We start from the raw sequence: 17,771 nt of genomic DNA, 5'->3' as shown, positions 1-17,771 counted from the left end.
ATGTTTTACATTACTTTTGATGCAAGTGAAGAGAGATGTTACATCTCTCTTCACTTGCATCAAAAGTCACGGAAGCGTTGGAGGTAGTTCATAAGTAGGGCTGGGTATTGTCACTGATTTCTAGAATCGATTCGATTCAGATTCACAAGGTCCCGAATCGATTTGATCCACGATTCGATCCAATTTGATTTAAATCTGGGAAATTTGCCTCAGACAGTCAGAAATATTATAATTCAGATCAGTACATTTTTCATTTTGTATCTATAAAAAGGAAGCTGACACTCGCAAGACTTTATCAAAGGTGTGAGCATCACAGCAGATGCCTTTGTGTCAAAGTAGCTGAGAAAAACATGTAGGTGATTTTCCTGGCCTGAGATTTTATAAAAATATTCTGCAGTACATCAAAAACAAAAGAAAACCATTAATGAACATATAAACATCACTTGATGCTGCTGAAGTGAAGCAGAGCAAAGTTACAGAGGTTTTATTAGAGACACAGCGTTTTGCAATTTTGCATAATTTAAAAAAGTTTACATTTGTTCAGTAGCCTATTGAATGGCAGAAATGACGTTTTCTTTTCGGAAGTAAGTCAAAGGAAAAAAAAACAGCGGCCGACAGCGCTGTAAGAATGGTAGAGTTGTGCGTAACAAGCAAGCGAATAATGCAGAAAAAAGACTTTTAGACGGGAAACTGTTCTTGAAGTATACTGAGCGAGAGAGAGAGAGCTGTGCATGTTGTGTGATTTTATCGTGGTGGCAGCAAAACAATAAGAGGGAATTCATGACGATGTTTATGTGAAGCATAGTTTGCTGCTTTTTTGCTGCTGGTTTACTCAATATTGTTTGGAGAGAGATAAAACCTGCAGCTTCAGAATCAGGGCAAAAAAGGCGTAAAGACAAAGCCAAAACTTCAGAATCAGCTCGTGTCCGGTTCCGTGCTGTCGGGAGAGAAAGAAATTTTGTGAGGTTTAACCTGAGACTCTGGCATTTCGGGGAAAATAAATTTATATTAAAAAATCGATTCAGGATTTTAATGAATTGATAACAGGTTATCCAAGCGAGAATCGATTTTAATCGATAAATCGATTATCAAAACCCACCCCTACTTCTCAGTATCTCAGACATTGGGGAAGGTGAAGGAGGCTCACTGTGGTGCTCAACAGGGTTAGCACCTCGTTCAGTTCCAGCCCCAGCTCGGACAGTCTCGGTCGTTGTGTCCTTGGGCAAGACACTTCACCCGTTGCCTACTGGTGGTGGTCAGAGGGCCCGGTGGCGCCAATGTCCGGCAGCCTCGCCTCTGTCAGTGCGCCCCAGGGTGGCTGTGGCTACAATGTAGCTTGCCATCACCAGTGTGTGAATGTGTGTGTGAATGGGTGGATGACTGGTTGTGTAAAGCGCTTTGGGGTCCTTAGGGAGCTATACAAATACAGGCAATTTATCCTTTTCAGGGTCGCAGGGGGTGCTGGAGCCTATCCCAGCTGTATAGGTGTACACTAAAAATTACTTACTTCATGTTGTGCTTTGAATATAGTAGAACTATAGCTGTAACATGGAGCAACAGACCACCAGTTTCTTTCAATGCTTTAGTGTTTTAATTTACATAAGAATATGAAATACAGTCCACTTTCCAAAATAAATGTGAAAGCATTCTTTTATTTTTAAAGCCTTTCCAAACATAAAATCCTTCTGCAGTTTATTGTATGTGTCGTTTGATCCCTTATGCTGTAGCAACAGAACAGAAATACCAAGAAAGACTCAATAGCTGAAAAACACGTCAGTGTTTTTACTGATGAAGTGTAGGTTTGCATTAGTGATGAGATCACATGATAAGGCTACCACAGATAGATGGGAGCTTAGTCTCACACTTCATGTCATCCAAGCATCCTGCCTTTCCTTCTGCAAAAAACACAGAAAAAATAAAACAGGAATTGGTCTCAAACAGTGACACTATGACTCAACGATCCTCTTTCATCAAAATTTATAAAATGTAACAAAAACTTTCTGAAATGAGGGGACAATTTTTAGCAAAAAAATGAGCTAGTTGCTAAGACACAACTAAATACAATATTTGTCAACTTATTTTAATTAATTACATTTGGCTATATCATCATTGATGCATGTGTACCCAGTTAAAAGCAGAGGACAGTTCTGTGGATTCAGAGGAATATGTAACAGTGTTCACCAGCTACATCAGCACATGCATTGACAATATTGTCATGCTACAAAACGTATCCAAACCAGAAGCCACGGTTGAACTGTACATGCCATGCTACATGCACGCTCCGCTGCATTCGCCTCTAGTGATGCAGATAGAAACAAAAAGGCCAGCTATGATCTGCGTAGATACATCATGGAAACCAAGAGGCAGTACAGACTGAAGCTGGAAGGATACTACAACAACAGGAAGGCTTTCCAGCGTGTCATTAAAAAGGCACACTTCATCAGTAGAAAACTGGCAGACGCTACAGGAGTGTGAAAGCAACGACAACCCGACTAAAGAACAGCTTCTATCCACAGGCTAGCAGTCTACTGAATCACTGACTAGTTGTTGTTGATTATCTTTGACCTGAAAAATTGCTATTTTGTACATACACAATCAATACAATACAACTTCATACAATATAAACATGTTAATATTGCATACTCTGTAAATATTACCACTGTGACAGTGTTGCAACTACTTGCACTTTATGCTAAATTCCGTCTACACCCACAGATAAGCTACAATGCCCTTGTTTTACTTTATTATCTTCTGTGCTATGTTCTACTCTCAGAGTTAAGTTTACTCTTTATTTTAGTTAGTTGAATATTTAGTTGTGTGAAGGGAACCTGCAAAGTAAGAATTTCATTGCTCTGCATCACCACTTGTGTTTTGCAGTGTACATGACAATAAACTTCTTGAATCTAGCAGTTTTTTTTCTTTTTTTTGATGGTGGTTGGGGGGTAGACTTACCACCAAAAGTTATCTGCAAACAGTGGTGCTTATGTTTAGCTTCCTGTCCTCTGCAAAACTCAGCAAAAGCAGACACGCCCATATAATCACTCCAGGACCAGGAAGGATTCTGTTAAAGCAAAATTTAAAAAAAATTGCTAATTCATATTAATTAAAAATGCAATTGTTTCATAAACTGCTAGACACCATGCTATTTACCGCTGGAGTATTATGGCCTCCAACCCAAAACTGTCCATAGCCACACTGTAAACCCGAATAAGTTACCAGAACTCAAAAAAATTGAGGCAATCGATTGCCTCAATTTTTTTGAGTTGATCAACTCAAAAGTCAAATTTTTCCAGAACATAAAAGTTTGGATTACATGGTACTTGTATCTTTTGAGAACGGTCAACTCAAATATTTGCAGTTAATATGACTTAAAGTTTCAAGTTTACAAATTCAAAGAAATAAGTTCACAGAACTTATAAAAAATAAGTACACAACCACAACATTTTTATGTTAACAAAACTCAAATGTTTATTAGTTTGTGTTGTCATTATTTTAAGTACACGTTAGTCAAATATGTTGACTACTTGATACTTAAAAACATGTGACCCAAAACTTAAAATTTTTGAGGCAATTGATTGCCTCAATTACACTGAGTATCGGTAACTTAATATGCAAAAGTCATAAACATCTCCCATTGAACAGTATCTTGCCTGCTCCCTTTTAGCACTATGTTGAAATTAAATACATTAAAAAAAAATTAAATTAATTAAAAATAATTAACAAAAACATTTATAAATTAAAATAAGTAGACCAAAAATTGTTTAGTCAGGAAAACTGTCAGAGTAATGAAAAATAATGCCAAATAATAATTAATAATATCAAAATGTGCTTTTGGCTCTCTGGCTAATATCTGAATAAGACAACAAGGCAGCAATTTAGTGAATTACAATGCTATTTGTTTTACATTAACTAGTATCAAACAGTGAAATTTAGGTCATCGTGCGCAGCCCACAATGTTTTGGAAATAGTATTACGAAAAACATTAAAACATACAAAACATTAGTGTTGCTTTGCATTATGTTAATGAGAACAAAGGCACATTGTATAGTTTGGACCTATTGGCTGAACACCTGTAGAGTAATGCAATAATGTTTTGAGGCATTATTTAGATGAAAGGAGAGAACTTTGAACTAGCCTTTTATAATGCTTCACCCTGCATCCTTCTTTCAGATGAGTTCCTACATAACCAAGTCATTCTTGAGGGTCTGTAACCTGGGTGACAGTTTACCACTTTCTAGACCAAATAAAATATTTTGAGTAAATTCTAAAGTGTTGGTCAGGCCTTTGGGGTAGCTGAGGTGAAGTGCATAGATCAGTCCAAACATTACCAGGAAGGCTTCACCAAATCTGGGGAGACTGAACACGGCATCACTTACAATGACAACAGAGATTTTCACAGGTTGGTAGTGAACTGGACTTGTTGTGTCATGGTCACTGATGACAGTGAAGAGGGCCACTTCAACACCATCAAGCTCCAACTCATCAGATTCGTCCTGAATTAATGAAAAAGAGATACTAATCACAATCTAACCCAAGAAATACAACAGACGACATATAATTTCTCATTTTACCAACTCCCACTGAGATCCAATACCTCTTTTACAAGGGAGACCTGAGTCTCACTGTAAGAGGTGAAAAACAGAAGATCCATGTTCTGCACACATAAATCAGCTAATTCACCAGAGAATCAAGTGGTGTGAGATAGACTGAAACTAAGCTAAAGGAAATACACAGGAAAATGTTTTACTAAACATCTTATCACTTTCAACAAAACACCAATTCAGTTCATTCATAGTGAGGAGACAGAAAAGACCATACATGGAAACCTTATGGGTAGACTAAACAAAGATAAGTCCAAACAGTGCATCAAAATACATGTTTGTACTTTGATGCACTGTTTATATACACAGTAGTATCTGTTAGATACTTAAGGATACTCACAGTGCAGGTTCTGAAAAATTCAGAGACATCCTCACGCAGATAGACAGGAAGGGCGTGGAGAACGGTAGTGCGCTTGGTGTGGATATCATGGATTTCCTATTTCCAGATTAAAAACAGAATTGTATATACTGGTGAGTTTACTGAACAACAACAACAACAACAGTCAAATCAGAACATATGTCCACAAATAACCTGTTCACATCTTTAATACAGTCAGACAAATAGCAAACACAAAGTGGAGTAATAGCAAAATTCAAAAAGCTCATTTAAATCATTGAACCTGTCCAATGTTCCACTGGTTCAACCTATGAAATGTGTAACAATCTATTATTACCTGTTCATTGTGAATTCTTAGAATTTCAGCCAGGGCATCTGCTGTCTTCCCAGTTTTTGATGCCCTGGCTGAATAAGGTCATCAGTCGAGGAAGATGGCGGTCAAGTTCAGCGTAGAATGTATTGGGCAGGTTCTGATTTGTAATCCGCTGAAACTCTGCATACAACTACAGCAGAAGAACAATACAGTTCAATTTGAAGAATCTCGCACATCTTTATAAAGCAGCAAAAAGCTGCCACATGAGTAAGAATTACAATTTTCATTTTAAAGAGAGCTGATCCATATTACCTCAGACTCCATTTTTAGAGCAGGCCAGAGGTCCAAGAGCTCCTTCACAACCCTAACCCTGCACATATAGTTTAAAATATAGCGTTTCTAACAAGAAAACTGCTTGAAAGCACTCTCACTGCAGACAGGCATCTCCGTTGTGTAACTGCAGGGACAACGGGCTTGTTTGGACCCAACTATTCTGAGTCATGAGAGGGGGTTTAAAAATTTAGAGAGATTAAAATACTTTGTTTTATACTAGGCGACCAGGCGCCACCTCTAGAACAAGTAGTATCTAACTTTTTAAACAGCCTGCGACCCTCATTACAACAACTTAATGCTAGCTCTGCAAGCGCAAAGTTTCCTTCGGGGAGAGCAGCAAAGCACACAAAAAACACGGACCGACATTTCTGCCATTCTTTTCGACACGCACCCAAAATACAACTAAATATTCGTATTTTAACAATAAACTAATATCAACATTGAAAACTTACTGTAAGTCCAGTGATGCTAGTTGCTGCCGTTAGGTCCAACTTTCTCCAGTCGTCCGTGTTGCCTCTTTGGTGCTGTTCCCGCCCATATACCTTCACTTCTTCTGTGTTTCGTATTAATGCTCATTAGCGCCGCCTTCCGCTTCGGAGGGTGAATCAGAGATTAACTCGGAATAAAAATTGATTCCTGCAGCTGCTCAACACTTACGGAAAAAATTAAAAATATATATGTAGGACACATTGATAAAACAATGAATATTAAAATAAATACATTTTGTCTTCCACTAATGCATTTAAGACAATTTGATTTTACTTATTTGGTGAAACACTTTGAGATTTTATTGTATTTTAGCATGTGCTACATAAATTAAGTTTATTATTAAATCCTACTTGAAACAACAAAAATAACAGGACTTTACCATTCTTATATGTCCTAACTTAACTGTGTTACGTTGTGCTTAAGTTATGATTTTAAGTGATGCTTACTTAATATAGAAATAGTTCAATTCAATCAAATATTATTAGTTTCATTTACTCAAAAAGAAGAACATGTTATACGAACTTGACATATTTAAGTTAACAGAACTTTTTAAAAACTTTGAGTATACACTACTTAATCTGTTTAATTACTTTGAACATTCGGGTTTACAGTGCACGTCCAGCACGTTGCACCTCCTTTTGAATCTCGTAAGCTTGACTGGCACTATACACAGATGCAAGCTGTCCTCCACAAGACTGACAGTTTCTCTACAGCGTAGACAAACAGACAGAATTAAGTGACCAAGAAATTTTACATCATTAATGTACTCCAAGCTTTCATACTATACTTAGTGTAATAATCAATATCTTTGTTACTTGAGCCTCAGCCCAGGTCATGTATCTTGGAACAAAGAGGAGGCACTGTTGACTGTGCATACTCCATCCATCAGGGCAAGATGGAACCCAGCCACCAAAAGGGTCCTCTGAGGACAAATGGACAAGAAATGTTGATATTGAGCTGCCAGTGAATAGTTAATCTGTTGTCACTCTTCATTTTTTGGCTTTTATGGGAAAAAACTAAAATAAATAAATATTGTTATATTGCATCTGTTGTAAATGGTTTCATTCACCAAATGTCTGCATCTGCATGGGCTGAAAATGTTTTTGGTTGCAGTTACTAATGTAGAGCATGTGCTGTTCTAATTTTTTACAGGTGGATCATCGAGATATTCATCCTAAAATAACCATCTTACATTCACCTGGTACAGGAGGAGCATCTGTCAAGGGTATATTACTATAAACTGGAACAGTTGCAGGGACAGCTTCAGCCACAGACAAGAAATAAACAAGAGAGTTAACACAGTATCATAAATTCAGTACCACAAAGATAAAATGCTCATGAACAATTAACACTTAAAAAAGTCTGACTGATTGAAACATCTAAAATCTGCTATTCTTCAATCACGTTTTGTATGTAAAATCTAAAAATATCTACACATTTGCCTTTAAATACTCACAAGAAACTTGGGCAAGAGCCATCATGGTGCACACAAGCAGAGGCACAGTAAGCGCCTTCATCACAGAGCCTTAACCTCTGATAAAGACCTAAAGGGGGTTTCATTTGCATTGGGTTTACAAACCAGTGGTGAGAACATTCATTTTAATGAAAAGAAAAAACTTTTGCAATGTTACCTTCTGTTCTTCTTTCTTGGTCTCAGTCTGCAGATCATAAACGCACATAAACGCCCTTATCCTGTGTCAATGAACTGCCGGAGGATCACCTGATTTTTCTCCAGCACAAGCAAAGTTCAGTTTATAATGTTCATGTTTATTCAAGGATTTATCAGTAAAGAAATGTGATAGATTTGTGTTTGAATATGAGACATGACCCAGCACCAGCCCTACCATCCACAAAGAGGCTTTATTATTCAAACTCTTTGTTAAAAAAGCAGCAGTTAGACACCCTGCATGTCTGTTTACTTTATCTTTGACCTTTTCCTCCAACTCCATTCTTTTAAATGTTTTCTCCCTCTTTTCTATTTCTACCCTGTCTTTCGCTAGTCTGGCTTATTATTGCAATCAACCAGAAAACCACTCTGATAACAGTGCACATCAAAAACAAACTATGAGCATGTACTGTGTATTTCTCTCCTCTGTGAATTACACACAATATGTTTGTAGCCAATGCTTATAATAACAGACGTCACAGTCATGACTTGCATGTGTTTAAGGTCCCCGTGTTGCATAAACTGTACTTGACAGCTTTTCTGACTACCCTGTGTCACCCTATCCAGAAAAACTTCTCCACCCATATTTGCATATCCAGTATTTGATATGAGGGTGTCTGTTGGTCAGTGTAGCAGGATGCAGCAACAGTGCCAAACAGCATTATAGTAAACAGTTACCCTCAAAACTGCAGATGATCTTTGGCGGAATGATTTGAAAAAGTTTATTTAATTGTTTCGAGGTTTAATTCACCGTGTTGGTTAAAGTTGATTTTTAGAAATAACATCTGACGATTACTCCCATTAAAATATAATCTCTTAGAGTAGATTTATCTACAGTGAAAAGCAGCTCCTTACCTTGCATTATCAAAAATAAACATGTCTTTGCATTTAGGTTGTGAACACAGATTAGGTTCAGCAGAATATGTGTAACCTATGACACATTTGGAAATCATTTAAATAAATTGAACCAGAGAGTAAAACTTGTAAAATAAATGACCTTGAGGATGCTACTATTTACAACAGATGTGTATACACAAATATTTATTTATTTTAGAACATCCTGTTCCCAGTCGCTCCAGCACCAGGTTTCTTTTTCTGTTCTTGGAAACACAAGCAGAGGAACTCTGTCACTGCCACGTATTACTGGAGCAAACACAGCATCTCACATCTTCACTCTCTATCACACACACACAGTAAGTGAAGAATGATCAAAGACCCCAGTTGTGTGTGTATAACCTGGAAATAACTAATTTTCAGTTCAAACATACAATATTCTTATACCCAGTCTTCCAATCTTAATGGATATGTATGAACATAGGGTTATATATGCTTCTAAAAGTATGTGCTTTTTAGTACATATCAGTATGTGTTTATATATTGTATTTTTATTGTATTTATGTCAGTAAATGTCAGTGTTAAATGTTAGCTAGATATCAGTAAAGTGCAGATAACAGGTCAGATTTCTTAGCCCTCCAGATTAAAAGTGTAAAGTCCTAGTTATAGGACATATGTGTTTTAGTCAGCCAAGAGACACAAAAACAGTGCTGTGTGATACTACAGATTTTAGTATTGATCTGATACCAAGAAAATACAGAGGCAGTATTGTTGATGCCAGTACCAATACTGATACGCTTAACCAAAAAAAAAGGCAGCTTGTACAGGAGAGCACTGTGTCATGATTTTTATTTCTATTTGGAAATTATGAACATATTTTAATGGCCACTAAAATCCTTCATTTTGAATTACAAGCTTCCAGGCAAACGTGGTCTGGTAGTTTGTGGCTGTAGTAGGAACATTGTTGAGCATCTGTGAGTAATGATGTCACTAGAGGGAAGCAAAATATCAGAATGACAACCGCCTGCTCTTCAGTGACTTACCGTATCAAAGTAGAAATTGCGATATAACCACACAAAGGTTCTTTCTCTAACTTCGAGTGGTTTAAATTCCTTCAATCTTACTACACTCTTGGTGTCTTCTCTCAGTATAGCAATCAACAATTGTTTCTATTAGGAGATCAGGTTGCCTTAATCTTACTACATTATTAAAATAATTTAAGATGTTTATGTTTTTTTGGCATTCCTGTTTTCTTTAATTTTCTTAAACAAAAGTTAAAAAGAAAAGGTTTGCATCATGTTTGAGGTTGATGTCTTAAAATATAATATCAATAATGCAAAAGTAAGGCTCTGGCTAAACAGCAGGGCTCTAACTGTTTAAGCCTTCAAAAAAAAAAAAAAAGAAAACGAAATCATCCGTAACAGTAAACCTAAGAGTCTGATTTACTCATATTAATGTTCAAACTAGAAACAAAAAACAAACAAACAACCCCCCCCAAATTTTACATTATGTGGCCTTGTAGCAACCAGCAAAACATGTGTTAAACATGTACTATAGCGTCACCTTGTGGAAAAACTGGAAATAATTAAATCAGAAGCGAGCCCATTTAAGCTGTACTGATGTGTAACCCTACTGAAGGTTTATTAGCAAGAAAAGTCCCAATCAGCAGGAAGCCAAGGTATAAACATCAATAAGGAAGGACCACACCAGGGTAAACAGTGCACAAATTGTTATATTTGACACATAGCAGCTGCAAATAAATGTACTTAAAACAATCAAATAAAATGCTAAATATCCCCCTCCCAAAAAAAATAAACTAAATTAAAGTGCGCACATACCGCTTTTCTCTGAGTCATATGTATGAATGAATAATGTCTGATGACTGATGGATCATTGGGACCTGTTCTGTTTGTTTAACTGTTGTCCTACTGCTGAAAAAAGAAAGTTTGTAGTCTTGCAGGTATCTGAAACTTTGATGGGAACGAAGCTCTGGATCCAATAAAACCTCAGCAAATCCTATCCACTTTTATCTTAATATAATAACTATAATATTGGCCATATCATATTTACACTGACTTTAGTCTCATGAACAACATTAACTAACTGTTATTAGCTAATCTTAAATGACTGTTCAGTACAGAAATGAAGCCCAACAATCATGTTTTAAGATAAGATAAGATAAGATAACCTTTATTAGTCCCACACGTGGGAAATTTGTTTTGTCACAGCAGGAAGTGGATAGTGCAAAAGTTATGAGGCAAAAATTAGAATACAATAAGAATAAATACAGTACACAGCTGTACAGAATAGAATAAAATAATATACTATATACAGTAGAATAAAATAGAATAAAAATATACAATAAGATAAAAATAGAATACGAATGCTATATACAACTGAGTAAAAATACAACGATGCCAGAAAAGATTATTGCACTTAGTGTTATTGCACATGTGTGGATGTGTGTGTTTGTTCAGTTAAAGTCTTTGTTGTGGAGTCTGACAGCAGTGGGGAGGAAAGACCTGCGAAATCTCTCAGTCCCACACCGTGGGTGCCGCAGTCTCCCACTGAAGGAGCTGCTCAGTGCTGTCACAGTCTGCTGCATGGGGTGGGAGACGTTGTCCAACAGGGATGACAGCTTAGCCGCCATTCTCCTGTCACTCACCACCTCCACTGGGTCCAGAGGGCATCCTAGAACAGAGCTGGCCCTTCGGATCACCCTGTTCAGTCTCTTCCTGTCCCCAGCAGAGATGCTGCCGCCCCAGCAGTCCTGTGGTCTCAGCCTCAGATACTTATTAAATCACACAAAGCTTGTGTAGAAACAAACAAATGAACAAAATATGTTCTCCTTCATTTCTGTCAACCACACGTTTCCAGCTATCATGGTTGCTAGGCGACCTGGGCAGCGCGACGGAGGCTAGACCGTCCCGTTTCACAAGCCTCGCACTTCAGGCCTTAGCGGTCTTTGAGTACGTGGCCCTTGAGGACCGTTGAGGCTGCGTACTTTAAGGCTGCAGACCCTGAATTGGGATACAGCCTGTGTCTGAACTTCTCTGTGCCATAATGGTTCTGAGAACTACTCACATTTCTGTTATGGTGAACAGAAGAAAAGCACCTCAGTGTCCTTTATGATGTCCAGCTAAATTTGTAGCAAAACAGTTATGTATTTTATATCTGAAGTGAACTGAACAAACGAAAACAAATATTGAATCACTCCAAAGAAGTGAGGCATCAGCCACTTCCTGGTAGGGTGTTGTTTCAGCTCTAGAACATCAGTCAGCCATGTGTTGCGACCCCTGGCCTCATGTCGGTCCGCCTTCCTGTATGGAAAATCAAGTATGCCAGGAATCACAGGTGATTGGCTGGCCAGGGACCTATGCCCACCAAACTTCATGCAGATTGGAGTGTGCCAGTCCACACACACCATTGGCTGCTGCTGCATCCTCGGACGCAGTGGACCAATGATGTGGCTGCCTGCTTTTATCTGGTGTAACAACCCTTATTGTGTTACATCACCACTGAGGGGGAGTCTCCTAGGGGTGTGTGTGAGTATAGCGTGGCAGCCATTACATGCTGCTCGTGTTCTGTTCTCAGGATAGACCTCACCATTGTAACGGCCTGGCGCCGGCGACTACCGATCCCTGCACATGTATGTACGGACAGTGTAGAGCCGTGGAGACCTGGCTTGTATGGTCTTATGTTGCTACAAGGAATAAAGGTCTGTTGTTTAATTTAACTGACTGGCTTCGAGTTATCCGGCTAACCTCCACACCACATGCCCGCGGGACCTGCTAGCCGCTCCTTCCTCGCCAGACTGCTGTTACACTGGGAGTACAAAAAGCTGAGGATTCTTCAGTCGTGGAGGAGTCTTTGGTTTGAACAGACTGTGTAGGTTGTCCCTCCGGCCTCTGCCTTTGTGCTGGTGGCTTTTGAATCTCTGTTTTTGAGTTGCTGCCTGTGAGATGATTAGTGTTCTATTAGTGTTCTTGTGTTATTTGAATATATTAGTTGTTTGTTTTTTTGTTTATTTAAATTGCCTCAATGCCTAGTGCAGACCTTCCCAAAGTGTGGGGCCTGCCCCTTGGGGGGGGGGGGGGGGGGGGGGGTGCAGAGCCATGGCAGGGGGGGAAAAGGGGGGGGGAAAACAAAAAGGCTTGGACACTGCTAGCACGGGGCGGCCACAGAAACGCAAGATGAAGCATCGCTGAATATGTTTTCAAACCAACTTCATTCCAAGCCAAAGACTAGAAAATAAGGTGAAGCATATCTTCCCTTTGGCTTCACCTGCACAAGTGTCGAGGTAGGTCTCCCCTGCATAACTGCTTTTCCCTTCCTTTCCCTGTGTCGAGAGCAGCGCTGGGCTCTTCAAATCACAGACAAACAGTATCCCACATTCTTGATTTTTAGTTCACAAACACTTGTTGTAATGACTAACTACTCCTGACATTTTGGAGATGTTAGCTCTTTATACAGTAAAGTTACAGCGGGATACAAATAAGATCAGGCTGATCCTGCCACGATTTCTTGCCCCTGTCTAAATCACGGACAAACAGTATCCCACAGTTGTTCATGTTTTTGAACCCATTTTGCACAGAGAGGCATTTTTTGAAAATGTAGCAGTGTTGAATATTATTGCATAGGAAAAAAAAAAACAACTACAGTAAAATAATTACACCGTGACGCCTCTGCCTTTCTAAATGGAGGGACAGTAAATGCGTGTGTGTATGTGTAAGCCTGTAAAACCTGCAGATAGTCAGATTAACAGTATTTTGTCTCTATCTGCTATTCTGCAATTCATCTCATGTAAACAATAACGTGGCGCACAGCTGAAAAAGGCACATACCTTTGACGTTGCGTGATAAACTCTGTATTCCTCGTTCACACATAGTCACATCGGACTAGGTCGCTAGATACGGACTGGCCCTACATACCTAGACACATCACATTCTTTTCTCAACAAGCGGTGAGCGTGGAAAGAAAGAACATCGCACCGTATCATGTATAATTTGATTCACGTATACGTTTTTGTGAACACCATTGTACACGAAGCGATCTTCACGGGTGGGGGGGCAAAACGATCTGGTCGATATGCCCCCGAAGGCCGTCAAGGCGCTACCGGCAGAGGATGACAGCTATGTCAGTGTTAGCACGCTGAACGCTATGCTGGAACTGTCATGGCACAGTGGCCCGTGGAAATGGGATGGACTCAAGTGCAGTTTCAAACCCAGAGGCCAGAGGTGTGGTGTAACGAAAAGAGACTTTATTTACAATGCTCAGAGGCTAACAGAAATTGCAGACTAGAATTAAGGAACATAAACTAGATGTCTGAGGCGAGAGAAAATACTGTGACTATAACTAGATGGCAGGGATAACTGGGTGCAGGTACTGGGCAGGGGAAACTGTGGCGGGCCAGGGCACTGAAACAGAGGAGAGAGCAGTCAGGGGAATCCCACAGAGGGCTGCGAGTGAATCTGAGGATAATACACTTACAAGCTTGCAGGTGGGGGTTGCGTGGAGGGGGGAGGCAGGAGAGGTCCAGGTGGGTGCTGCATGCAATGCAGGGAGGCAGGCAGGAGAGACTGGCAGTTCCAAAATGGGGAGAGATTACCGGCGGCTGCAAACTTGTATCCAGGAGAGCTTGGTAGGTGGGTTTCAGAGGCTGACGAGAAAACAGAGGAAATAAGGTTAATACACACAATGAGTCACCAAGGAACAGACGTGAGGCTGAGAACTGACTAAAGTTGGCAGATAATCTGGTGAAGACCAGTTGAGTGCACCGGTCATAAATACTGCTGGTATGATTGCCGATGCTGTGGAAAACCACCCAGACCACAACAGGAACAGCAACGGGAGTTTTACAAAGATCTGATTCACCAACAGCAAGATAACTTTAAGACATTTGTCCAATTAATCATGGATGGAACTAACAAAAGGTTGGACAGCATTCTAAGGGATGTACAGGATGTTAAATCCAGCCTGCAATTCACGGATGGGGTTGTCACCGAGCTGCAAACTGAAGAGAGGCGCATTAAAAGCAAACTAAAAGAGTTTGAATCGGCGGTCAGCAGCATACGCGAGGAACACAGAGAATTAACAACCAAGATGGACTATTTAGAAAATCAATCGAGAAGGAACAACATTGTGGTGGATGGATTAATAGATGAAAAAGCAGAAACGTGGGAAAGATCAGAGGAGAAAGTCCGACATATGCTGAAGAACAAGCTGGGCCTGGATAGTGACAGCATTCAAATTGAACGCGCCCACAGAGTCGGTCCATACAAGGAAAATGGACGAGCCAGTCCGATTGTGGTCAGACTACAAAGATTTAAAGATAAACAATTCATTTTCTCATCTGCCAAAAAACTGAAAGGTACCAATCTTTACATCGGATTTTTCAGAGTCCATCAGGAAGAAGAGGAAAGAACTGTTACCACAGCTGAGAGCGGCCAGAGACAGAGGTGATATTGCCGTCCTGAAATATGACAAATTAATTGTTAAACCGAGGTCACAGAACGCCGGAATTAATATTTAGACTTCAGCAATGTTGCCATTTTTAGCTGTTGTGATCGATCGGTCTGCAAATGTCTGATCCTATACTTATTCCCGGATTCTCCAGTAAAGATTTTTCAGTGGCTCAAGTCAGTATTTGTAGCCTTAAATATAAGATTCAGGAAATTCAGTCACTGTTGTCAACATATACGATAAGTGTGCTGGCTATTTCCGAGACACATTTAGATGCTGCCTTTGAGAATAATGAATTTGAAATAAACGGCTATAAGTTGTATAGGAAGGACAGAAACAGATTTGGAGGGGGCGTAGCCCTATACATTAATGATAATATGGCAAGCAAACTACGTATGGACTTAATGTTTGACGACCTGGAAATTGTGTGGGTTCAGTTACACCCGCTCTATGGCAGGCCTGTATTAGCAGGTTGCTGCTACAGACCCCCAAGTACTAATATGTTGTATGTAAAATGAATCTGTGAAACGCTGGAAAGAGTAACTGAGGAAAACAAAGACATGTTCTTATTACGAGACTTTAATATTAATTGGTCAGCTCCTTCTTGTCCTTTAAGGAAAAAGATACGTTCATCAGCGTCGGCCTGTTGCCTGTCTCAGATGATCGCCATTCCCACCCGGGTCACGGTCAACGCAGGAGGTCAAAGGTCATCATCATGTATTGATCATATATATACAAATGTTCCTGAGCATTGCTCTAATATTGTTTCTATTCCAGTTGGTTATAGTGACCATAATCTTGTAGGTTAACCCAAGAAAATGAAACCACAGAAAACTGCACAAAAGATGATTTTTCATAGATCATACAAAAATTTCAATGCAAATAAGTATATTAATGACGTAAAAGAAATTCACTGGACTGACATCTGCCTCGAGAGTGACCCTGATATGGCATTATCTATTATTATTGAAAACTTTTGCTACCTGGCTGACAAACATGCCCCCTTAAAAAGACTTACTGTTACAAAGAGCTACGCACCTTTGTTAGATAATGAACTTAAGGCTGCAATGTCAGAAAGGGATATAGCAAAAGCAAAAGCACATAAGTCTGTCAGGCCACAAGAGTGGGCAAGATATCGCGAGTTAAGAAATCAAGTAACTAAATTGAATAGGCGCAAAAAGAAAGAATATTATCAACTTAAGCTCAAGGAGGCCAATAAGGACAGCAAAAAGGTGTGGAAAGTTTTAAATAATATGATGGGTAGAGATCTTGCTCCGGTGGTGTCTCACATCTACACGGGTGGTACGTTTATAAATAAAGCCAAGGACATAGCCAATTATTTTGTGAATTATTACAGCAATAAAATAACAAATTTAAAATCTAATATGAGCAGAGGCGATCCCACTTTATCACAGTGTCTTATACAGGATGTTATCATGAATAATAAGCAATGCCAATTTAAGTTTGAGGCAGTGAATGTGGAGATGGTAGAGTGCTTATTGATATCACTTCCTGACGATACATCCTCTGGCTCTGATAACATAGACAGTAAACTGCTCAAAGTTGCAGCCAAGTTTGTGTCCCTTCCTATATGTCACATATTTAATAGATCTTTGGCATGCAGCTTATTTCCATTGCAGTGGAAAGAATCAAAAATAATTCCCATTCCTAAAAACAAGAATGACGTTTTTAATGGTGTCAATAGCAGACCTATTAGTCTACTCCCCGTTCTAAGTAAAATTATGGAGAGGATCGTCTACGAACAAACCTAACAGAAAATCAGTTACTCACTCAGTTTCAACATGCCTACAAACCTGGTTATTCCACCAGTTCAGCTCTTATTCACATGACAGATAACTGGTATAAATATCTAGATAATGGGAATCTGGCCGGGGTGGTATTAAGTGTTAAGGTGTTCATATTATACAAGTATTGATAAAATGCACGATAAACTTTCTTGGCTTTCTGTACAAGCTAAATTATACTATGGCTTACTTGTATTTTTAAAGAAAGCAATACTGGTAAACACACCACACTTTTTTTATGCTCAGTTGCAGTATCCAGATGAAATACATAATCATGCTACACGATTCTCAACTAACCACAATTTAGTAACTCCTCGAGTTAAAAGTAACTTTTTGAAAAACTCTGTTATATTTAGAGCATCTTTTCAGTGGAATAAGTTGGCTTATGCAATTAGAGAATTGGCTTCTATTCATAACTTTAAAAAGGGTAGAGGGTAATGTCACTTGTAATGGAAATTGTGTATTTTGTTTGAGTGTTTTTCTTATAATTTTTAATATTTACATGTTTACATTTTCAGAATTGTAAAACCTTATTGTGGATGTAAGAGCCAAATTATGTGGACATTTTTGCATCCAACTCATTGTGTAACATTTTATTTGGTGGTATTTGATGGTTTGGGCCCCAGGAAGACTAGCAACCACTGTTGTGGAAGCTAATGGGGTTCCTTATAAATAAACAAATAAACAAACATAAACGCAAAAAAGGAGTTTTAAAAAAATCTCAGTTTTCGGTGATTCGAAACGACGTTTATGTGTGGACGAAACAGCTGTGTTTTCAAAAACACCCGTGCAGGTGTGAACGCAACATAAAAGACTTAGTAGTTTATTTTCTTACTACCTGTAATTTATTGCAGATTACTTGTATTTGCTTAATTTTTTACTAAATGTTTGAGGTGTGAAATAAACCACAATGGAGCAAAATATGGGTGTG

At 39.0% G+C, this 17,771-nt stretch overlaps 1 protein-coding gene and 1 long non-coding RNA gene across 2 annotated transcripts; both read right to left on the bottom strand.

Annotated features, from left to right (window-relative positions):
* Window positions 1–1,568: 1,568 nt before the first annotated feature.
* On the bottom strand, window positions 1,569–7,850 carry LOC113018980 (type-2 ice-structuring protein-like). Its single transcript, XM_026162442.2, has 8 exons — window positions 7,705–7,850; window positions 7,530–7,617; window positions 7,272–7,334; window positions 6,889–6,995; window positions 6,688–6,780; window positions 3,151–3,195; window positions 2,953–3,061; window positions 1,569–1,895 (listed from the first exon to the last, which is right to left on the bottom strand). The coding sequence occupies exons 2-8, from the start codon at window positions 7,588–7,590 to the stop codon at window positions 1,819–1,821; spliced, it is 555 nt and encodes a 184-aa protein (XP_026018227.2). The 5' UTR covers window positions 7,591–7,617; window positions 7,705–7,850; the 3' UTR covers window positions 1,569–1,818.
* A 5,961-nt stretch (window positions 7,851–13,811) lies between these two features.
* On the bottom strand, window positions 13,812–14,204 carry LOC145425583 (uncharacterized). Its single transcript, XR_013906305.1, has 2 exons — window positions 14,064–14,204; window positions 13,812–13,990 (listed from the first exon to the last, which is right to left on the bottom strand). It is a non-coding gene; the product is annotated as an uncharacterized LOC145425583 (long non-coding RNA).
* Window positions 14,205–17,771: the final 3,567 nt, after the last annotated feature.

Source organism: Astatotilapia calliptera, chromosome 3 (genome assembly GCF_964374335.1).
Source record: "Astatotilapia calliptera chromosome 3, fAstCal68.1, whole genome shotgun sequence".
Lineage (NCBI taxonomy): Eukaryota > Metazoa > Chordata > Actinopteri > Cichliformes > Cichlidae > Astatotilapia > Astatotilapia calliptera.
Note: the sequence above shows the minus strand (reverse complement) of the source record. Positions and strands in the feature narration are given on the sequence as shown.